General features: G+C 26.4%; 1 protein-coding gene across 2 annotated transcripts in view; it reads right to left on the bottom strand.

Annotated features, from left to right (window-relative positions):
- Positions 1–25,769, bottom strand: part of LOC100211692 (uncharacterized) — a 177,419-nt gene that overhangs the window by 76,761 nt on the left and 74,889 nt on the right. For both annotated transcript variants that reach the window (XM_065802295.1, XM_065802296.1), the window contains exons 12-19: positions 19,730–19,951; positions 19,497–19,659; positions 13,094–13,338; positions 11,948–12,211; positions 4,231–4,370; positions 3,724–3,790; positions 3,373–3,494; positions 2,429–2,614 (exon numbers count right to left, since the gene is read on the bottom strand). In XM_065802295.1, coding sequence (XP_065658367.1) covers positions 2,429–2,614; positions 3,373–3,494; positions 3,724–3,790; positions 4,231–4,370; positions 11,948–12,211; positions 13,094–13,338; positions 19,497–19,659; positions 19,730–19,951 — 1,409 coding nt within the window. The remainder of the gene's footprint in view (positions 1–2,428; positions 2,615–3,372; positions 3,495–3,723; positions 3,791–4,230; positions 4,371–11,947; positions 12,212–13,093; positions 13,339–19,496; positions 19,660–19,729; positions 19,952–25,769) is intronic.

Raw genomic sequence — 25,769 nt, 5'->3', positions numbered from 1 at the left:
GGATGAGATAAAAGAAATTGTTACTCTGTACATAAAAAATGGAGCTTATTTTGCTCATTCTGAATCTTTGATTCTTTCCCTTATAGCAAGATCAGATAAAGAAACTAAGAGGTTTGCATTAAAACTATCATTTTTTTATGTGCTTCCACTTTGTACTTCTTCAATCTATTACCTTTCTCTTTGTTCTTTATTGTTTTTGTTCTTCTCAAGACTACACTCTTTTAGATATAATTTTTAATTAAATTGACCATGTCTTTTCTATTAACTTTTTTGTCAATATCATTTTTTTTTTGATGGCTTTAATGCACATCACACTAAATGGCATGGCTCTAATACCACTGACTTTTCTGGCACTAACGTCTATAACTTCTGCACTCTTACTCAGATAGTTAATTTTGTGAGTTGTTTACTGGACAACCCTATTAACTTACCTTAACTCCTTGATTTGTCTCTTGTCTCTGACCATAGCTTGTATTCAGTTTCTCCTTGTTCTCCTTTAAGTGTTCTAACCATGCAATGATCTCTTAAATCTTTATACTTCTTCTTCGAACTCACGCTATCATCACACTTACTACTACCCTAAAAGCTTACCAGGATTCTTTGATCAACAAACCTCTAACATCCCATCCAAATAACTTACTGTCAGACAAACAATACAGTTTTTGAACTTCTTGCTCTACAGCTGACTTGCTAACTGTTGTGACTAAAAGATTATATTGTGCATTAGACGGAAGCAGTGAGGTTAGGCCTATTGCTCTTGACATATCTAAAGGTTTCAACAAAGTTTGGCATGCTGGTTTTCTCCATAAGCTTGCTTTATATGATGTATCTGGGGAAAATTTTAAGATTATCAAACCATTTCTTTCTAACCAGTTTATTAAAGTCACCCTCAAAGGCTAACACTTTTCTTCATTTCCAGTAACTCCTGGTACCTCAAGGTTCTATCATTAATCCTGCTTTGTTTCTTATCTACATTAATGATCTTCCTGACAACCTTATATCTAAAGTGGGTCTATTTACTGATGACTCAATTTTATACTCCCATCATGGTAAAGCTTCCTATTCTCTTTTCTACAAATATTAAATTTGAGGCTTTCTCCCATCATCCTAAAGCGTCCCTTTCTCTTTTCTACAAATATTATCATGTTCATTGCTCAAAGCAGCTATCATTTCTAGTTTCATCAACCAAAACTCATTCAAGCTTAATTCTTCATTCAGCAAAGTCTACACCTTTTACTGTGTCTGTTCCTGCATGTTCAAAAAACTTTTGCTTGTCTAGTTTTTTCTAGTGTTTTCAAGTAACTTCCAACTTAATTGTGGTTACTTTCAGCCTTGTTGGGAGTAAATCAGAATAAAAAGAAGAAAAAAAAGTTATCCAATAATCCTGCTTACACTATCACATTATCACATTAATAAATTCTACACTGCTACAGGTGAAACACCTTTTAAAATTAGATATGCCAACCATTTAAAATCATTTAATATTCTTAAGAAAAAAACACAAAGCTATTAGAGAATGTTTGGAAATTAGAAGATGTAAGTTTAAACTCTGTTGTTAAATGGAAAATAATTTAATAATGTAATCATATAGTTGCATTTTTTCATATACATAAATATTTAATATATATATATATATATATATATATATATATATATATATATATATATATATATATATATATATATATATATATATATATACACAGTTTTTAACAAGACAAAAAGTGGCAAGGCCAAAACCAAGGCCAAGGCCGCATGTTACAAGGCCATGGCCAAGGATATGAGTTTCAAAGTCAAGGCCTATACAAACATTTTTAAGACCAAAGTTAGTAAAGTAATTGCGTAAAATAAAGAATGATTATGTAATTAATAAAGTAAAATAATGAAAACTTCTAATTCTTTAATTATTTTATTATGAAGGTCAAGGCCAAAACAATCAAGGTCAAGGCCAAGACCATGGCCAAGGCCTTAAGGCAAGGCCTAGACCAAGGCCAAGGACTAACAACTCTGATACACACACAAAGTGTATCACAGTTGTCTTATAAAGGATCTTATAAAGAAATGTTCAAATAATGAAATCCTAAAATTTCTCAAATCTTTTTATTGGTTTCTATTATGACATAATAAAGTTTTAAATATAGTTGGTGGTGAATAAAAAGTGTTATACAGTAGTGGACTTGTAACTAGTTGGTAAACTGGGACTTGTAATAGTTGTAGATAGTAATGTAGTTAGGACTTGTAACTAGTTGTTAAAGAAAATCAGTGTCATAGGTTGTTTGTATATTAGTTGGTATATTAATAAAAACAAGAAATATACTAATATTATATACCTAGCAGTACTTATGTATACTGATGAAGCAGATAAATGAAGTTTTACAAAAATCTATTCTAACAGAATAAAAAAACATTTATAAATCAAGAAACTTACTGCTGCATCTGCTTTAGCTTTTTCAATCTCATTTTGTTCAGCAGCTGATGGAATAGAACTACTATTTTTTGAGATTGGTGATGGTGGTGGTGATGGTGGTAAACCAATATTTGATAGCAAAATAAAAGCACTATCTGGAGAATCAACTTCTACATGACGTAAACTTTCTTGCACCTTTTTTTGACACTATAAGTTAATAAAAAAATTGATAATTTTCATTAATTTTTTTTGTAAATCCAACCCAGTAACAACCTATGTTATCGCATAGTTGCTGTGGATAATAATGATGGTGACAATGATCCTTTTAAAAGAAAAAAGAAAGAAAAACAAACATTTAACATTAAAATTTTAGTTAAAATAAAAAAATAAGTCAACCAACACAAGTGAACTATAAAGTCAACTAATTTCACCTGAAACTAATATTCGCATTACTGATAAAAGCTCATTACAACTCAAGATAATATTGCATTATTACAAAGTAGTTTTTAGAATAATGAGTATAGAAAGTTTGTCAGTGACAGGATCAACTTTTCTACTGCCTAATTAAACATTTAGAAACACTCCTCGCTGTAAATTTGTTATTTAAAACAAAAATAAATACTTAAAAACAATAAAACTTGGCCTAAATTTCCAATGCAATCGGAAAGCATATACAACAAAATGGTACAGATTTATGGTATACAGTATTATGGTATTAGACATGTAGTTTGATTGTTCATTAGTAGCAGTCAAAAAAGCAGAGAAGAATAATGTAAAAGAGAAAATTAACCCATTTAGCAATATCTTTACAGAACACAAATAAAGCTGATTAGTTCTAGACCCCATCTCATTTTATTTTTATAAAATTTTGTTACTCAACCAAATTTTGGTTTTTTACCTTTTGTTTTTAACTTTTTTTTTTACTTTTTAAATATGATTTAAAAATTGTTTTCTTTATCACTTACAAAATCTTTAGCAGATGGATTTAGAAAAGGAATCATTTTGTTTAACACAACCATGTAATTCGTCAATAACCCTTGGTCATACTTGATATTAGTATCATTAATTTTTTCACACAAAGGGACATCTAAATAAAAATTTATAGAAAAAACTAGTTTATTATAAACAAAATTGAACATTTAAATCAAACTTAGTAATGAAACTTAAACGGAAATAGCAAAATTTGTGAGGACAAAGTTAGATATATGTTTAAAATTATATTAAAATATTTTTAAAATTTATTACAATAAGTTATAAAAGAATTTATAAAAGGAAATAAAAGTGAATTAGCATAAAATATGATTAAAAAAATTTACCGTCACTTATTTCTCTTTTCTTACGAAGTGTATTTGAAGGAGGATTTATACTAACTGGACATTTGACCTAAGAAAAAAATCAATATATTTTAACTTTTTTAAATGAAAAAAGGAAGTCTTTAAACCATGTATAATTCTATATTATAACTAATATAAAACTATTATAAAGTAAAAAATATTCACAAGAAAATAATTTTATTTGTGTTTATAAATGTTTATTTATGTTCATAAATTTTTCAAATGTTTAGAAATATTTTAATCATTGATATGAATAAATTAAAAAAGATTTTTTTTAAATAATAATATTTAATTATAACTAAAAAAAATCGTTACAAATTCACAAATATAATATAAATATTAAATCATTTATAATACAAATATTTAAACTTGTTTTTAATATAAATATTTAAATATATTTATAATATAAGTATTCAAATTTTATTATATTATAAATATATATAAAAATAAACATTTATACATCAACTTTAAAAACAATTGAAAAGTTACATTAACAATCATAGATGGTCCAAATATAGGCTGCGAGGACATTCCATAACTGTCTTTTACAATGACTTTAACTTGGCAATCTTTACTAATGGAAGATATGTTGCATGGTAATTTTAACTTGCTTACTATTGGAGGATATACTGAAAATAATTACATTTTTTGAAACAAATATATATATATTTTAATTTAAAAAAATATAAATATATATTATAAATATATATATATATATATATATTTATATATATATATATATATATATATATATATATATATATATATATATATATATATATATATATATATATATATATATATATATATATATATATATATATATATATATATATATATATATATATATATATATATTAGGGGTGTCCACTATGCAAAAAATTTTCAAAACCACCCAAATTGAATTTTTTCCCATTCTAGTGTTTGTGTACAGTGTAAAAAAAGTTTTACTAAATTTTAATGACTATTCTAGAGCCCCCTCAAGCCCCTAAAGATAAGCCCCAATTTCCTGTTTAACCCATTAGTGCCTGAGTTTATTGTTACATTTTACGATTTATAGAGCGTCCCATTTTTGGGGACGCTAGGCACGAATGTTTAAAACAGTAGCACATTTTTGCATTGATTACAAATTTCATAAACAAGCAAATTAATATTATGGTGTTGACACAATTTAATATGTAACTTATATATGTAATATGTAACAATTTAATATGTTGACTGTTATAATTATTTTGCTGTTTCCTGTTTTAGTTAAAAAATTAAAACTGAAATGTTGACAAGGGGTGGTAAAGTTGCAGAAACTGAACTCAAGTCTTTGCCAACCAGTTCCAGTTGTTTGTCAGACACAACTGATCAGCCTTCACCGTCGTTATCATCATCAACAACAAGGCCTGTTACTCGTGCCTCTACTAAGTTTTGGTTAATTGGACACCCATCACCATCAATAACTGGTTCCAAACGACCTGATTGCAGACAGGTTTTAAAATTTTTTCTTTTTTTACGACGCGATGAAGAAAATGTCCGAAATCATGTAACAAATCAAGAAATTGGCTATATAGTAATCGACGCTGTTGTAACTTTCTGGAACGTGGCACGCATCAAGACAAAGACAAGGCAAAATTCGGTGTTGGATCTTATGTGTCTCTGGAATGAGTGGAACCGCTTGTTGAAGAACAAGAATCGTGTTAACTTCTTGGCCAAGTTGGATAGTCTTTTTGATATTGGATCACCTGATGCCATACAGAAAATTATGAAATCCAGGCTACTGACTGCCCAAAAGAAAGATGATGATGTTGCATTCTATTTAGATAAAAAAAAAAGACAGAAAGACGACCATGGACGGGCATGTCAAAATCTTTGAGATTAAAGCAAAAATGAAAGAAGTCAGATATAATCGGAAAATCATACTTTGAGATGAAGAAAAAGAAAGAGTAGAAAAAGAAGGTAGACAAGATGATCAGGACGATGAGGACATGGAAGTTAATGACAAAGAACAGAATATTAATGAAAATATTGCTGTTGCTGAGGTAGATATCGGTTTAGGGTGGGACTTGAATTATGAACCTCCAATGAATAGACAATCAGAATTTGTTGCTTTTCACCTCCCCAAAAGAATTATGCAATGCGGAGAAATCACTTCTGCGGCAGGCAGGCTGAAATTGTCTGATAATAAAACAACTATGATTGTGTCTACTGTAATTAAAGCTGCTGGTGGAAACTTGGACAATTTTGATATCTCCATTCTACTTCGACATCTCGTCAAAGTAGAATGTTAAATCAACATTGTTCTCGTTGATTCGAAAGGAGAGACTTAAGCAAATGCAACATTGGATCTCCTAGAAGCTTGGGATCTAAGCGACAATGTTGTGGCATTGGTATTTGATACCACTGCCAGTAATAGTGCCATCCACAATGGTGCTGCTAAATTGATTGAAGAAAACTTAGGTCGAAAACTTCTCTATCTTGCCTGTCGACATCACATTTTTAAAATCTTTGTCGGAGCAGTTTGGAAGAAATTATTTGGAAACACTTTTGGTCCAGAGAATAAATTCTTTGCTGAATTTAAAACTGCTTGGCCAGCATTGGATAAACAGTTGCCAATCGAAACTTTAGCTGTTGAAAGCACTTGGTTGCAAAACCTCAAAGAACAGACCATACAGCATTTGACACATCTACTTGCTAAGGAAGATGCTACAACATTTCCAAGAGATGACTATCGTGAATGTGCTGAGAACACACTGATCATCTTTGGGCAAACTCCACCGCGGGGTGTACACTTTCTTAAACCAGGAGCTTTCCACCAAGCTCGGTGGATGGCATGTAACATTTATACGAACAAAATGTTCAAGTTTTCTAAACAATTGCCTTATGATCAGAGGATGACGACCAAACTTTTTAGAATGAACAGATATCTTTCTCTTTTCCACATACCAGCTTGGACAAAAGCTAGCATTGGTGCTGATGCACCTATGAATTGCAATTCATCCACGACATGATGGACTACAAAGAAACAGACAAGGAAGTTGCTGATGTCATTCTTTTTAAAATAACCAATCACCGATGGCATTTGACAGAAGAGGTAGTTCCATTTGCTTTCTTCAGCAAACATGTTAGTTCCAGAGTGAAAAAAGATATGGCAGTCAAACTCTTGGAAATTCCAGTACCTGAAAATTTTTGTCTTGATAAGCCAGTTTTTCCTCAAATCACTCCTCAAACAGGTTTGTCAAATCTTCTGGGACCTGAATCTCACTCATTGTTCAGCATTCTAGGCATCAATACAGATTGGCTTTCTAAACCAATTGAACAGTGGACAGAGCAACCAGGATACAATGAAGCTGAAAAATATGTTCGTACGATAAAAGTTGTAAATGATACCGCAGAAAGAGGAGTTAAACTGATTTCAGAATTTGCCACCATCATAACCAGTGATCCAGAACAAAGAGAATATTTGCTGCAGAGCGTTGAAAATCACAGGCAGCAATATCCTGATTTTGGCAAAAAAACTTTTGGACAATGAAACAACATTAATAACATTCAGAAAGACAGTCTTAATTTTATTTTTGGGGTTCCCGTCTGATACTTTGACTATAACTGTTAACCAAAAATGCAGAACTAGCTTAGTTAAACTGGATAATTTAACATATATTATGCAAGCTGCTTTTGTTTGGCTTGATTTCTGTGATTTAATTTCTAAATACTTGAAAAATGAGATTCACAATAATTATTTCTCTGTGTTTTAACTAAAAAAGATACTGTTTTAAACAGGAAATTGGGGCTTATCTTTAAGGACTCTGAGGGGGCTCTAGAATAGTTATTAAAATTTGATAAAAAAATTTTTTACATTATACACAAACACTAGAATGGGAAAAAATTCAATTTGGGTGGTTTTGAAAATTTTTTGCATAGTGGACACCCCTAATATATATATATATATATATATATATATATATATATATATATATATATATATATATATATATATATATATATATATATATATATATATATATATATATATATATATAATAAATATATATATATATATTATAGTATAAATATATATATTATAAGTATATATATATTTTAAGTATATTAAAAGTATATTGTATTATTTTTATTATTATTATTATTGTTATTATTATTATTATTGATACTGTTATTATTTATCTGAATCATTTCAAAATTTGAAATTCAAATCAAAATATAAAAAGTATTTTGATTTTGATTTGAACAAAAACAAAGTGGCTGAGCAAACAATATAATCAGAAAGAGAATTCCATATCTTAATCATTTTTTTGCAGAAGAAAAATCTAAGTGTGTCATTGTTACATTTGTTACGCGGAATAAGTTTTTGGAATTGACATCTTGTAGAGTAGTGAGAAGGTGTAAATGTAAAAAACTCAGAAAAAAGTAGATTGACTAATTTTTGTATAATTTTGTATGTCATAATAAAGTTAAACTTTATTCTGTGGCATTCAAAATATTTAATATTGAAGGTGTTGAGTCTTAAGGAATAATCTTTATAAGGAATACAAGAATTTTTACAGACAGCTCTCGTAAAATATTGCAAAACTTTTTTTCCAATTGTTGGAAACAAAAGTTTTGCAATATTTTACGAGAAACAATTATTGTTGGATCTTTTATAAGAAACAATTATTGTTGGAAAATTGACAAATTTCCAACAATAATTGTTACTCATAAAAGATTTTAAAAGTAAGGAAGTGAATGTGCCTTGCCTGCAATAAAAAAACAGTACTTATAAAACTTTATATCCAAAGATAAAATTATACCAATTTCTTAAAAAAAAATTTAATAGACTCAATAGGTGTATCAACATTCATTGAGTATGTATATAATATTAAAGGACTGTTTCCATAACGCAGATAAAAACATTTTTTGGTTCCTTTATTGAGTTGCCAAACAATCGACTATTCTGAAAATTTTAAGGAATTAAGGAGGTATGTGTTGTTTCCATTGCCTCTTATTTTATACAATTTGCTGTTGTGCCCAAATAGCTTGATGTTTCAATCACCATCAATAAACAAGGTTACAACATTTATAAAAACTAAAAATAAAATGGAGCCTAAGACAGTTCCTTGAGGTATTCCACTCTTAACAAGAAACTTGTTTGAATATGAATTACTGACACAAATACATTGAGAACAATTTCTTTTGTTGAGTAGTTGAGCAATTCAAATTTAATTATTAAGAACACGTTTAACGTATCTAAGGGAAACTAGCTAACAATTATTTCACTCATAGTTTTAGTATTACAACGTCTGATTATATTATATTAATAAAAAACTATTAAAAAAAATTAATCATCAAAAAGATTTATCAAAAAACTTATTCAAGAGATTACTCTCCGCAAAAATACATAGCATAACAAAAAAATACATACATAATTTAACAAATTGTGAAAGTTTAAAAAATACTTGAATCCCATTTTAATTTTATCTGATTGAGTGGCAACTCTGTAAGTTTCAATCTCGTGGCCAACATGCTCAGTTGAGCATTTCTTACTTGATACCGTAGAAATATAGTTTGAATAGTAACTTCGAGTGAATTACAGAATCAAAGACTTTCTTAAAGTCTATATATACAATAATTTAAACAATTGAAAAGAATTAATATTCTACAAAGTAGAATATTAATTCTTTTTAATCATATTTCATTTTTAAGAGTTTTAGTATTTGAAGTGGCAGATAAAGATTTTTGACAATAATTTATGATGTAGTTAAAAAAAAGAACTTAAACCTTTTTTTTAAAATACATTGAAGTATTTTTTTCACAAATTTATTTCTATTATTTTTTACTACACCTCTGAAAAAAATTTTTGAAAATAGAATAATATTTCAAAGTTTAAACAATTTAATGCTCTAACATTTAATACTCTAACATTTAATGCTCTAACATTTTCTTCTGTTTTAACTAGTAATAGAAAAAGAAAACTTTGACATCAAAAATGTTGTTTCATTATTTGTTAGTCAAAAAGTAATTATCAAAAAATATTTCACTGAAAAAAGTCATTGTTTTTGGAAAATAAAATAAAAAATTTAATTTCTGTGGCAAAATTGTTGCTTCTAAATAATAATTTATAGTTGTTGTTACTAACCTTTTGAACCAATATTAAAAAAACTGAAAACAGCAAGAAAAAAAATCAATCAAGTTAATTGCACCTACATAATATTTTTACTTGCCCTTTAAGAAAATTAGTTGCCCCTCCCTTCCCTCCTTATGTAATTTATCAACTATGAGCATACATCTGTATTTTTTATGTTAAAATAACATGAGCTACATTTTCAACATAAATTTATTTCTAGTTTAGAGCACACAGTAAAAAAACTTCATGAAAGTGCCACTAATTTGTCTACCTAAGCAAGTGCAATTATTAACAATAGTCATTCCTATTTAAAATGAAACATCTAGAGATAAAACTATTCTGTAGATAAAATTCTATATGTTGGAAAAAAGAATAAGCATTTGCTTATTTTTATGAATTTCAAAAAACTGTCTTTGCTCAATGGATAAATGAATTTTACTAAAGTAAATACTTTGACTACCTTATTACACAGTTGGAAATCAGGTTTGAATAAAGCAAAGACTTTTTTCTTACTGCTATCATCATAGATCATTGATATAAATCAGCAATGTTTACCTAGGCAGAGATGCAAATTATGGAAACTTACTTAATGACATCTGAAATAAAGCACAATTTAAGTATTACTATGTTTTCTTATGAGATTTTTTTTTATATCTGAAACAAATAGAATATTAGATTAAATGTTTAAACATCTCTAATAATAATACCCTATCAGAGGAAGAACTTTAGATCAACAGTCAAAACTCGAAGATACTGTGTACAATGGAGAGAAAACAATTGGGATGTTCAGATTGTCCTATTATCTAGTGGAAAAACAAACACATCATTTTCTATTTGATATCTAAAGTTCTATTCTAAAGTCTATCTGCTTGTTGTTGCACAAACCATTTATCAGAAAGAGCCTCTGTGGTAGTTATCGACCGAAATTCTGTTTCGGTAATGGCTTTGGCTGAAATTTCAATTTGAACTGATATTGAAATTTTCGTTTTGGTACATTTTATAAATTTGGTAAAAAGCAAAAATTCGTTTAAAAAACAAACTGAAAACCGAAAAGATTTGTAAGATTTTAAATTTTTATCTAATTTAAAAAAATAGTTATTTTTGAGACCTTTCACAATAAATTTTGAGAATTTGCACTATTGTTTTAAGAATTTTCACAAGATACCTGGAAAAATTCTTGTTTTGCAGAGTAAATCAAAACCAGTTGTTAACTTTTGCTATTAACTTATATCGCCAACTTATGTATTAAATCTCAATTTATGAAATGTGTAATCAACTTTAACATAATACACATATCAAAAAACAGCAAATGTAAAATTTCATTTTTAAAAAATTTTTCTAATAAAATTAAATTTGACTAGCTGAAATGTTGGTATCGGTTTTGGTAAAATATTTGCCGAAATGTCGGTTTCGATTTCGGCATCAAACTTAAGTACCCAAAATTTCACTTTATTTTGATTTCAGCTTTTTTTCTGTTTCAGTTGATCACTACTACTTTAATGTCATGACCAAAGCTAGAACCATACATCTATATGTATATATATATATATATTTATATTTACATACATACATATATATATATATATTTTATATATATATATATATATATATATATATATATATATATATATATATATATATATATATATATATATATATATATATATACATACATAAAAATGTTTTCTGCAAAATAGATTGCTCAATGTTGTTAAAAGAACAGAGCTACAAAGTTCTTAAAAAAACAAAGATAAATTAGTAGAAATTGCTTAACAAAAATTTTTCATTTAACACAGTGTTTCATCAATAAAGACTTATCAGAAAAAAAAATAATATTTTTTTTGATGAGTCTTTATTGATGAAACACAGTGTTAAATTAAAAATTTTTGTCAGGAGATTTTCTACTAATTTATACATAAATATATACATATATATACATACATATATATATATATATATATATATATATATATATATATATATATATATATATATATATATATATATATATATATATATATATATATATATATATATATATATATATATATATATATGTATGTATACATATATATATATATATATCTTTATATATAAACTCACCTGAACTTGCAAGTGTCAAATCCTCCCATACTGCATCACTATCACCACAGCGATATAAGTAGGTGTATGTTAGGGGCAAATCATTGTCTCTGACTCCAAAACATTTTATCTCAAAATCTGTATCCATTGCAGAACCATTTTGTGGGTTGAGGCTACAGCTTGCATTAGATACATCAGGTGGAGTATTCAAATCTTTATTGATTTCTGTAAAACCAACTGTAAGCCCTTCGCATACAGCAGTTAACTTAAATTTGTAGGAGTAATCTGTACAAATAAAACTTTTACATGAAAATAAAAGTAATTAAAGATTATTCTTTAATCATCTGTACAGTAATTAAAAACAGTAAATGTAACTATAAAACCAATTGTTTCAACCAATCAGGATCATTTTTTAATTTTCTTTTAAAAAAAACAACCAATCAGGATCATTTTTTTAAATTTTTAAAAAAAAAAAAACAACCAATTAGGATCATTTTTTTATTTTTTTTAAAAAAAACAATCAATCACGATCATTTTTTTTAAAGAAAAGTTGATGCTTGAGTTGATAAAATAAAGATTAAAAAATCAAAAGTTGGAAAAAAAAAAGTAAAGGGGCTAGGACTGAGCAAGAAGAAGAATTTTATAATCAAAACCATTATATGGTCTAATCAAATTTCATTCTAAAATTTTAACAAACTTTACTTATTTTATTTTTCAATTTACTTCACCAACCTTTCACTTTTGGTAATATTTAGAAAAACTACTTATACCAAGTGCCTTTAAAAGAAAAACATATGCTTAAACTTGTTGTGAAGAAATAGATATGCTATAATCTGCAAAGAAAAACTAAAACCATTCAGTTTAAGGCAAAAACAAATGAAAACCTGTTTTTTTGTGCAAGTAATAAATATCTAATAATAATTTGAATACTTTGGCTTTATGGCAACTATATTATTTCAGGTATGTAAAAATGTTTGCCATAATACTATGTGTATAAATGTGTTGTTTAAAGCCCTTCAATTCAGAATTGGTATGAATAGTAAACACATTTTTTATTTAAACACAACTCTAATAAAAGAAACAACTGTTATGACGTTTGTCATTAAATTTGCGTTTAAAATATTATGAATATAAATATATAAAAAGACAATTTCCATTATTTTTTACCATAAGGAAGAGCATTAGCCATTAGAACCAAATTTTGCTGTTGAAACCCAGTAAACGATTGATTCAAAAAATTCAGAGTAACATCTTCGTACAAATTTTGTTGGATGTCATACTTTTGTAGAATTGCCCAATTAAATTTTGTTAAGGACTGCTTTTCCAAATTACAGCTTTCCTTATTTATTAGCACTGATTCAAAAGTAAGCTTTGAATTAGGATTTATTTTTTCAAGACAATTCATTTTGCATCTAAAATATTAAGATTTTTTATTGTTAAAAACTATATAATCAACAATAAACTATTTCTAAAACTATAAACATGGCTAACAGAACTATAAACATGCTAAAGATAATTTCTAAAGCTTTAAATACGATTTTTAAATATGAAAAAAACAAACATTTCCAATACCTTTTGATAGTTGATGAATTAAATTCATATCATTAAATGAATTAAATTTATATCATTAAAAACATAAAAACATAAAGATGAATTAAATTCATATCATTAAAAACATAAAAAGTAAAGATCTAACAAAAAGAAAAGATCTAATCTATTCAAAAAATCATTTAAATGCATCCACTTTAAATATTACAACCAATCCAACCCATCAACAATATTCTTATATTGAATATTGATTGTTAAACATTCAACCAATAAAACATTTTTAAAAACACTTTTAAAATTAATATTGGCAACTTGGTTCATACTCAAGTACTATAATTTTTATTACAAAAAGTTTAGAAAAATATCTCTTTAAAATAGAGTAAGTCACAAATCTAATTATGTTTTTAAAAAGTTTTTTCAAAAAAATTAAAAGAATCCCAAAGTCAAGACAAGTTGTGTTCATATTAAAGAGAATGTTTAAAAATAATGTTTGGGCTGAATTTTTTTGATTAAAACAAAATATTAAATATATACCAAGAAAAACTAACTTTGTAGTTTTACTCGAAGCTCATCATCTCTATGTTAGCGTGTTTTTTCAAGGCTTTAAAATATATGTTGCAATCTACAGACTTTATAATTTATTCAAGCGTGTTTAATTCCAAAGAGTTTTAGTAAACAACATCATTGTAGAATTTCAATAAGAAATCTAAAAATTATTTTTTTCTTCAAATTATAGAACTTTTTTTTTACTAAAGAATTTGCTCAGTTACTTATTAAAATATATCTATATATATTTTTTTTAAATTATAAATTACTAAATAATTTCTATAGTTATTGTATTTTTGAATTTTTGCCAAAAAATATGATTTCGAAATATGATGCAAAATATATTTATTTCAAAATAAATATATCATGCATTAAAAATATGAACAAAATATTTCAGATACTTTAAGCTTGTCTATTGCCTCTATTGCCTAATATCAGAGTTGTTAGTCCTTGGCCTTGGCCTGGCCTTAGGGCCAAAAATTGAGGCCTTGGTCTTGGTCATGGTCTTGGTCATGGTCTTGTAATGTGTAGTCTTGGCTTCGGCCTTGCTACTTTTGGCCTTGTTAACAACTCTGCCTAATATTGGGATACTTGACAAATTGTTATCTCTATATAAAGATTGCAACTAGAACAAGTAAGCCTAGTCACTAGTGGAACATAGCCATATTTAGCCATAAATGCTTGAGACAAAAGAAGTGATTGATTATATTAGAAATAGTATTAGTGTTCTAGATATACTATTTTGAACAGATGTTCAGTGCTATAGCAGGTAATCAAGAGGAAGAAAGTGGGAACTTAAGTATTTAGTTTATATTTAGTTCTAACCAGTACAGTTTACTAAATATTCGTTATATATAAAGTTTATATATTTTTTAAGTTATACAGTTTAGTGACATTAATAACTATTTTTGTAGTTTACTACATGGTTTATTGGAAACACTTGTTTTTTATGTTTAATTTTTATTTAGTTTTACTTAATTGTTACAGTGCAGTCCAAATGCTTTGGTTTAAATTAGTTTATTTTTTATTGAAACGGCTCAAGACTGTAGTAAATTTGATACATGGGAAGAAAAGGTATTACACTAACCAAAACTTCACTAACCAGGAAGAAATAGTAGAACTTTTTTATGTATTTTTCAATATTTTTTCTGAAAATCTAAAAGGTGACAAGAATAACTGCAAGTAGTTTATAGTGGTGTACACTCGGATTTTGGTCGGTTGTCTGGCAGGCGACTGAGAGTAATAATTTATCTAACTTTAGTCGCCCGCCAACATTTTGAGTCGTTCTTTATCATTAAAAAAAAAATGCCTTGAATGAGTTTTTTAAAGTGTGTGTTTTTACTTGGAATAAAATTATATTTTCATATTTGATGAATATAAAACTATAAAAAGGAAATTTTTTATTAGCAATTACTTTTTTAACTTCAGCGGTTACGAGATGTTATATTTATTGTAAAAAAACTGTTGATGCATTATAAAATCGCGTTAAAAATGTCTTGGTATTTTTATTTGCGTCACATTTTATGTAATTAAATTTAAATGAATGAGAATTGTGACTTTAACTACTTTTAAAAAAAGTTTTTTAAAAAACATTTGAAATAGCATTTTAAACATATTCGTATTTTCATTGCACATTTTCTCTTTTAAAGAGAGAAAGAAAATTTTTTTATAAAACTTTAAATGAACAATAATGGAAAGATAAAATAGATTTCAATCAAAGTTTTTTGAAGTTATTCTTTAAAATAAGAATATATCATTATATTTAAATTATTTTTAATAATATAACAATGGAATGTTTACTATTATAGAGCTTATAACAAAACTTTATTTGTATATTAAAATTGTTATTATATTTTTTAAACAAAACATTTTTAATAAACATTTTAACAAAATTAAATAAAAAAAGTTTATTATTCAATTAAAAGCGTTTCATAAATAAACAATTTAACTTAAGAAGCTTTTATATTTTAATTTTGTAAAAATGTTTGCTAATTATTAACAGTTACGACTTCAAAACTTTCATTCGTACTTTATTAATAAAGTTGCTCTGATGTCAAACAAAAACAATCACATTGGCAGTCATGTCGAATGAGGTGCACATGTTTAAAAAAAAAAAGTTTTTGCAATGATTTTAAAATATTTGTTGAAAAGCAATAAAAATTATTTCAAAAAAGAAAATCTATTTACAATATTTACGTTATGCATTAATATGGCATAGTTTAATTTTTTTGGAATTAAAAATTGATTTCCAATACGCCATTGTTCAGTTAGGTTATGATTGTATTACGTGAAAAAGTGGTTATTAAAGCATTAAGAAAGATTGTATAACGTGAAGAAGTGGTTATAAAAGAATCAACAAGTTGTTAAGAATTGATAATAAAAATGCTAAAATCCTGATGTGTTTAAAATTGCTTAATCAACATAATGTTAAGTAATGTAAAAATTTGTCTTAACCGTTTTTTTACTTTTTTACTTTTAAATTTGAATTCTATACAAGCTTTATGCGTAATTTAACTGCCAAACTGTTTATAATAAAGTTTAGATAACTTTTATACGGAATTTATGTCATTTATTTTTTATTATAGCTAAACTTCGACATGCTTATAAATATACAAACATTATAAACATACAATGATATCACAAAATATCTATTCAATAATGCTTAAAACATTTTACTATAGGATTTACTAATTAACAATAATTTATTAGAAGCTCTTAGCAAGCAATTAGGTACTTAGAAATAAAAAGCAGCATAAAAAATGTTTTACATTGTTAATTAAACTCAAATGAAAAAAAAAAAAAATGAAAAAAACTTTTTGAAAGGTTTTTTTTATGTTTACATTTTCAGAAAAATTCACAGCTTCTACCATTTTGAATGGGGTGATAACATTACAATCATGTGACAACCTCAACCTAATCAATAAAAAACGAAAACTGGTGTTCTAATTTAAACAGAAAGACGTAAGTTAATACAAAAGAAGGAAAACAAATTTCAACAATCAGACTTTAAAAATGTTGCTTTTTTGTTACCTTAGATTAAAAAGTAATTATCAAATTATCCTCAATTTATTAAACATAAAGCACAACAACGACCAGCATTATTATAGCAAGCAACGAAAACAAACATATGTTATAATAAGGAAAAGTATGTGCAGAATTACTTAAAAAAAGAATAAAAATATATGTGTTCAATAAAATTTAAAATTATGAAATATAACACCAGATTCTTGTCAAGAAATGAATATAGTATTGACCCTTATAAGCATTCAATACTCTGGTATGTGACGTTCTGAATGTTTTAATACTAATTCATAGAAACCCCCTATGGGGTATCATCCTTAAAATAAGCAAGTAAAACCCACCATTATGTCTGCATCAAAGCTTTCTGATGTTGCAATATTTGAGAGGACATACTATTGCTCAGCCAAACACCCTAACTTACCCTATTTAAAGCACAGTACACTGATATACTTTTGAAAAAGTTAACAGAGCATAATGCGCAAGAAGTAATTTTAGGAGGCACAGCTTAAATGAATACTTTTTAGTGACATTTTTTGCAACCAGTCACAAAACTACTGTTATGTAGTTCTGATCTTTAAAAAAAACACTTAAAAATTACTTTACATAGCCATAATGTACAAAAATTTTGTTATTACTTTTTATTATTATTTTTAATATCGCATACAATAATTTATACTTTAAAGAATGTTACTTCATTTCCAATACCTAAAGCAATATTTAATTCTTTTATTTCAACGCAACTATTATGTATTATTGTATCCACATTTACACCAGCGTCAACATTTAAACAATTTAATTTTGACGCTTTAGCAATATCAAAATTCAAATATTCATTATTTTTTTTATCCATACAAATTAATTTTTATCCATACAAATTAATTTTTATCGGTACATACAGGTGTTCTTTGTCTTTTTTTAAAGAGATTCGAATATCCATATGGAGTTGCGAAGATTTTAACAGTTTAGTTAAAATCCAAATGCAAAATACAAAATTACCTTTATATCCGTATGCAAATCATCAAAATTTATCAATTAGAAATAAACTGACAAAACTATCTATATTTTCTAGTTGAAAAATTAAAGAATTTGGCAAATATCTCTAATAAATGATGTCATTTTCTAAAATTATTTATTAAATAAAAATTTAAGAATTTGTAAAATGTCATTTTGATAGGAGAACAAAAACATCACAGCGTTAAACAGCTTCAATGAAACTAAAAAAAAAATTCACATGCAATCATAAAAATAAAAAGATTCAGAATATATAATAAGGTGATGAATGTTTTTACATTATATTTAAGAGTGTACCATAAAAATCTTAATTTTATTTGGTTCTTGGGCTCTATAAAAAAATATTCTCAAGTTTTCTTTATACTATTTTTTATATTATCTTTTATATTATTTCTTTTTATTATGTTTTCTTCACATTCTTATGCTTCCTTTAAATTTTTTAGGAAAGTCACACTATTGATGATTAACGCTTATTTTAAAAAACAAATAAAGCAAAAATAAATAATATTGGTAAAAAAAGAAAAGTTTTTTTAAAAAAAATAAAAAAGTCCTACAATGACATCATTTTTAATACTGACATCATTGTATGACTTCAGTATTAAAAATGATATTCTTGGTATATGTTTGTTATTTGGTATACGTTTGTTATTTGGTATACGTTTGTTATTTTTACGTTTTTCATTTTGGGTTAAAAAAATTTAACCCAAACATTTTTTTTAAACATACTCTTTAATCCAAGCAGAACTTGTCTCAGCCCTTTTAACAGTAATGGGTACTGGGTACAATGCGAACTACAAACCATGTGAACTAGTTCACTGCAAATTTTTTTGGGAACCATAATTTTAATGGTAGTTGATTATTGCTATTATTATCTTTTTAAATAGAGGTTTTTTTTTACTCGTTTGTTTTTTTAAAGGCAAGAAAAACTAAAGAAAATTTATTTAAAACTATTACATAACAAAGAAAAAATCACACGATAAAGAAAAGATTTAGAGCAAGAAAGCAGATGAAGACTAAAAAATCTGTAAATTGTTCATATTAGAAAAACATTCAAATGTAAGAAAATATCAAAACATCGATTTTCAAGGGGAAAAAAATAAATAACTTATCAGTAGCCTTATACCAATATGAAAGTTTTTTACAAATACATTAAAACATTTGTTTTAATAAATTTATAATACAATATGTATACATGCTCAAATTAAAATAAAAACGTTTAAAAAATGTTTCTAAAGAACTACTTTTAATTTATGATACTCCTTAATCTAGTTTTATTTCTTTTTTTGTATGTATTTTTCTATTACCATTCTTATATATTACAAATTATATCGTTATGATAAATTATACTGTTGTTATTATTACTATTGCTGTTGTTATAAATAATAAAACTATTGTAACAAAAAAATTATAACTATCATGAAAATAAATCAAAAATTATATATACTTAATTTGGGGTACAAGTGGTTCGGTATCCGTTAAAATTAATTGAACATGCTCTGTCTTTGTTCGTTGTTTAATAGCACCATTAACTGACAATAATAACCATATGTCATAACACCCTGCTTTCATAAAACTTGTATCCAGTTGCAAAATCAGACTATTATGACCTGATAATAAATGATTTCAACTTATAATTATGAAATTTTATTTTAAAAATTAAAAAGGAACAATAAAAACCTTTGTCTGAAAGTTTTCCAACAAAAGGTTCTTTTCCAAAACACCCAACAAAGTTTGGATCGTCAAGAGCAACTTTTGGAATAGGATACATTAAATTTTTAACTGTGTTAAAATTAATACTTTCATTTACAGTATTACATGGTGAGCAAAACCATTTTGGATTTAAAATAGCTTTGGAATCATCTGGGTCAGAACTGTTGAGAGCATTTATATATACAAGACCTTGAAACAAAATAAAAATTTTTATAAACTTTTATATATAAATATAAATATATATATATATATAAATAAATCTATATATAAATATATAAATATATATATATATATATATATATATATATATATATATATATATATATATATATATATATATATATATATATATACATATATATATATATATATATATAGTAATGGAAAATAATATATAAACAATTTTAAAATGTATTCTAAAAAGAAGAGTGCTCAATGTTCTTAAAAGAACAATTATAAATTAGTAGAAAATCACTTAACGAAAATTTTTCTTGTTTTTATCAATAAAGACTCATCAGAAATCATCATCAGAAATATGTATATATATATATATATATATTATATATATATATATATATATATATATATATATATATATATATATATATATATATATATATATATATTTATGTATATATAAATACATTATATATATATATATATATATATATATATATATATATATATATTTATATATATATATATATATATATATATATGTATATATAAATACATTATATATATATATATATATATATATATATATATATATAATAAAAATAATTTTAATATTTTCAAATGAGCATGTCACCAAGTTATGAGCTTTCATATTTTGAATAAAAATAACAATAGTTTTAAGGTACATCCTTTTAAAAAACTCATGCATGAAATGAATTATAGGTCCTAAGGGATATTACATAAATTACTCAATGCTAAACTTATTTTAAAAACAGAAGTAGAAGGTTTTAAGCATTTTTGCGCAGCAACTTTTGTTAAACTTTACGCATTATTTTGATTTTTGATATAATTTAATGCACTGTGAGGGAAAAATTTTTTGTTTTGTTTATTAATGAAATTTAGCGTTGCATGATTTAATCTAATCCAATAATAAATTGCATATGGCATTACAAGTTCAGATATTACACAACCATTCAATATGTCAAACAAAAATTCTACTGTAAACAAAATATCAAGATGTATAGGAAAAAAATTTGATTTACTTTAAGAAAAGTAAAAGATTATGTAAGAGTAATTCTCATAAGTTATTAAGAACAATATGTAAAATACCAGCAAATTGGCAAAGAATTAACCAATACACCAGCTTGGCATTAAACTGTAAAAACGTGAAAGATCAAATAGAGAAAATTTCAGATGAATGTTTAGAACTATGGGCTAATTTAAATTTTCCAACAATAGACTAAAAATGCTAAAAATAATATTAAAATTGGTTAAAAAGAGACAAATAGCTATCAATTCTGAAGATAAAAATCTTTATATAAAGCAATAAGGCATCTGGTAGAGTGGGATGTACTACAATGAAGCCTGATGATCCTAAAAAATCACATCCTAAAATGAAAATTAAAATTGAAAATGTTCCAACAATACCATCAACTTCAATTCTGAATGAATACAGAGAGGAACATGAAAGTAATAATGAGTCAGTAAGTGACAGTGGCAGTAATTGTGAACCTTCAAAAAATATTTATAAAAATTAACCACAGGTTAATTTTTATAAATATTCAAGGCGGCTGAATTGGTTTAAACAGTCGAGGCTGCTAAATTGGTTTGTCAAGCAAAGCAAAGTACATGAAAAGCTGCCACACTGTTTCAACAACTTCAGATGGCTGGTATCGATCTTCATGCACCAACTCAACCAGCAATCTATATGACAGGCATTAGAGAATGTAAAAAGTTACAAGATAAATTGAGAAAAGAACTGAAGGTTGAAAATAGGTGTTTGCATTTTGATGGAAAAAAGCTGGGGTAGAACATCAAGTAGTTGTGATAAAGAACAATGAAAAAAAGGTTAGGCTAAAGCCAATGATATTAAAGAATGGAAAGTCAGAGACAATTTTTGAAGGACTTCGAGAACTTTTGAATGAATATGATTTATGGGGATCAATAAAAATGAATGTAACAGACAATACAAATTTTAACACTGGCAAAAAAAGTGACGTGATAAAGAGATAACACATTTTAAAATTGTTAGCTATCAGAAACCTCTATATGTTGGTTGTCAACACCATATATTAGATCTATTATTTATGTTATGCCAAGATGAATTTTTTGGACGTAATACCAATTCACCTGAACTGTCATATTATTTTGTTGAAGCAATATGTAGTAAATATGACTATTTAACATTGAACTTTGACAATAGTAGTATACAATTGAAGGAAAATGAACTAAAATGGAGAGAAGACATGCAGTTTTTAATGCAGTTTTTAAGTGAAATACTTTTGGAATGAAAAGAAATTTCCTAATGTGAATTTTAAAAGTTTACCAAATATTACGGAACTTGATGGATTTTTGATAGATCTTAATGAAACTTTGGGGCAATTTATCTACTACTTCTTAAATACTAATTCCTTAAGACAGACAACGACTTGAGATGGCAGATATTGTTGCCAAACCAAAGACGAATCATTTACCTTCTCTACTCAACTTATGTCTTGTTTCTGATCCTAGACAGTGCTCAGTTTCTCCACATTTACCTTTAGGTGCTTCTGATCACGGTTTAATCACTCTAAAACTATCAGGGTTAGGGTTATCTCATTCTTCTTCATTATCAGAATCCCCCTACCATCGTACCTCTTACAACTAGCAAGGCTAGCAAGAAGCATTCTCTCTCGACAATTCCAAGTCAAGCCTCACTCTTCTCCATGGTTTTCCTCACATTGTGCTGCTGCACTTTCCAATTACAACTATTACTTACATATCAATCAGCAAAACCATTCTCCAGAAAACAGATGCCTGTTTGCAATTGCTAGAAACCATCGAAAAAAAGGCTTTGCCTAACACCAAAGTCCGCTATTCTCAGGTAATGAAATCCACTATTTCATTTAAAAAATTAGGCTCTTGTGACTTCTGAAGAATCTTTAACAGTATCAATAATATGGGTAAATATTTAATTCCACCTCTCTTGTATGATTCAGACTTTGTCACCTCACCTAAAGACAAAGCTGAATTGTTTGCTAAGAACTTTTTATCAATATCATTTCTTGACTCCACTAGTTGCATTCTACCTGATATAGCCAACAAACAGGTTGATCTAATACTTGAAATTTGTATCATTCCAGCTTCTGTATCTAAAGTGATTTCCTGCTTAAATTCTTCTACAGCTTGTGGTTCTGCAAGACTATAACATACCTGTTATAGTCTTGCAGAAGTGTTGTCTGGAGCAGTCGCATATACTTTCAAAACTATTCAAAAAGTGCTTATCAGAATCTTCTTTTCCAGCATGCTGGAAAGCGACATCTGTTAACCCTATTTTCAAAAAGTCTTCTTCCTACCATGCTTATGAAGGTTTTTGAATCTATAATTAATAAACACCTGATCTCTCACCTTGAATATAATAACGTACTTTCTGATCATCAGTAAGGATATCAATCTTATCATTCAACAGCCGTTTTGCTAACAGTAATAACCGATAGGTTTTATGGTGCATTAGAGAGAGGTGAAGAAGTTAAGGCTATCGCTCTTGAGATTTCTAAAGCTTTTAATAAAGTTTGGCATGTTGGTCTTCCCCATAGGCTTTCCTCTTATGGTGTATTAGGTAACACCTTTAAGATTATTGAACCCTAACTTTCTAATCGTAGTACAAACATTGTCTTCAAAGGACAGCACTCTTCTTTATATCCTGTTACTTCAGGGGTTCCTCAAAGTTCTATTTATGGCCCTATAGTCTTTTTAATTTACATTAATGATCTTCAAGATATTCTTACTCTAAGGTGGCATTGTTTACTTATGATACTACCATATATTCTTGTCTTGATTTATTCTTGTCTTGATAAGAACTCAAGCTATCATTCTCTGATAGCTTGGAGGGGGCAATTAAGCTTGAAAAAGATCTCACTTCTGCTTCAGCATGGGGCTCACAGTGGCTGGTGAACTTTAATTCAGATAAAACTCAATTTTTTTCAGCTAATTTTTATCGCAATAACTTAGATCTTCCCATATTTATGAACAGTAATGTACTTGATAAGTCACCTACCCTCATTTTCTAAGATAAACTCTTACTTCCAATCTCTCTTGGAAACCATATATTAAATCAATTGCAAAACTAGCATCTGCTAAGGCTGCATCTCTTTATTGCACTCAACACTCTCTTACTGTGGATTCTATTCTTTATCTCTATAAATCTCAAATCCGTCTTTGTATGAAATACTGTTGCCATATCTGGGGCAGATCTTCCAATGATGCCCTTTTTCTTTTAGAAAAGGTGCAAAAACACACTGCAAACATAGATGCATCTGCTCTTCCAGCCAACCTCCAACAATTATCAAATTGTTGTAATATTGCTTTTCTTTCTCTTTTCAACAAATATTATAATGGGCACTGCTCTAAAGAGCTAGTGCCTTTGGTGCCATCTACTAAAATTCATTCTGGTGTTACTTGTCAATCAAGTCTCATCCTTTTATTGTAAATGTTCCTAAGTGCTCAAAAATGTTGTATTTATCTAGTTTTTTTCATCAAACATCAGTGCTTTGAAACTCCTTTCTTCATCTTGCTTTTCTGATTCATATCAGTTGCAATCTTTTAAGTCATCTGTCAATCGTTATCTTACACTGCAAACTTCAACTTTTTTCTTCCAGTAACTTTTACCTCTAATAGTGGTTGCTTGCAGCCTTTTTGGAAGCGACTTTAAAAAAATAAAAAACTATTACATATTCATTAAATTACTATAAAAATAACTTATTATTTTAAAACAAAGCGGAAAACATTTTACTTAAAATTACAAGAAAAGAATTTCTAGACATATTTGTTATGCGAGTAATAGCTTTTGTCTTGACAATCTATTGGTCAGTGTCAGAGTTAGTGTGAAAGTTTTTTTCTAAAAACCTCATCTCTGTGTGTGTGCATATATATATATATATATATATATATATATATATATATATATATATATATATATATATATATATATATAAATATATATACATATATATATATAAATATATATATATATAAAAATATATATATATATATATATATATATATATATATATAAATATATAAATATATATGTATATGTCTTATACTGCTGGTTTAGTTGAGCAGTCTGACAACATACTGAAATAGCCTGTTGCCAGAGACTTAGGTATATAAATCAACTGACAAATAACCTGACTTGCAGCAGAGTGTATATATATATATATATATATACATATATATATATATATATATATATATATATATATATATATATATATATATATATATATATATATATATATATATGTATATTTATAAATATATATATATATATATATATATATGTATATATATATGTATATATATATATATATGTATATATATATGTATATATATATATATATATTTATATGTATATATATATATATATATATATATATATATATATATTTATAAATATATATATATACATGTATATATATATATGTATATATATATAAGTATATATATACATGTATATATATATATATATATATATATATATATATATATATATATATATATATATATATATATATATATATATATATATATATCAGGGGCAATTCTAGAAAAGTAGTTTAGGCAACATTTCATCCTTACCGCTGTGTGTGATATAGATATAAATAAAGGTAATTTTCTGCAAGAAAAACAATATATGTTAATAAAAAAATTAAATTAAAAAAACTTCTCAATAAGGAAAAAAACTAGACAAATAAGACTTTTGGAAGACTTAGAAAAGGTCACAGAAAAAGGATGAGACTTAATTCAATGACGAGTAACACATGAATGAATTTTTGTAGTTGACACAAGT

Source organism: Hydra vulgaris, chromosome 08, assembly GCF_038396675.1.
Source record: "Hydra vulgaris chromosome 08, alternate assembly HydraT2T_AEP".
In the NCBI taxonomy this organism is placed as follows: Eukaryota; Metazoa; Cnidaria; class Hydrozoa; order Anthoathecata; family Hydridae; genus Hydra; species Hydra vulgaris.
Note: the sequence above shows the minus strand (reverse complement) of the source record. Positions and strands in the feature narration are given on the sequence as shown.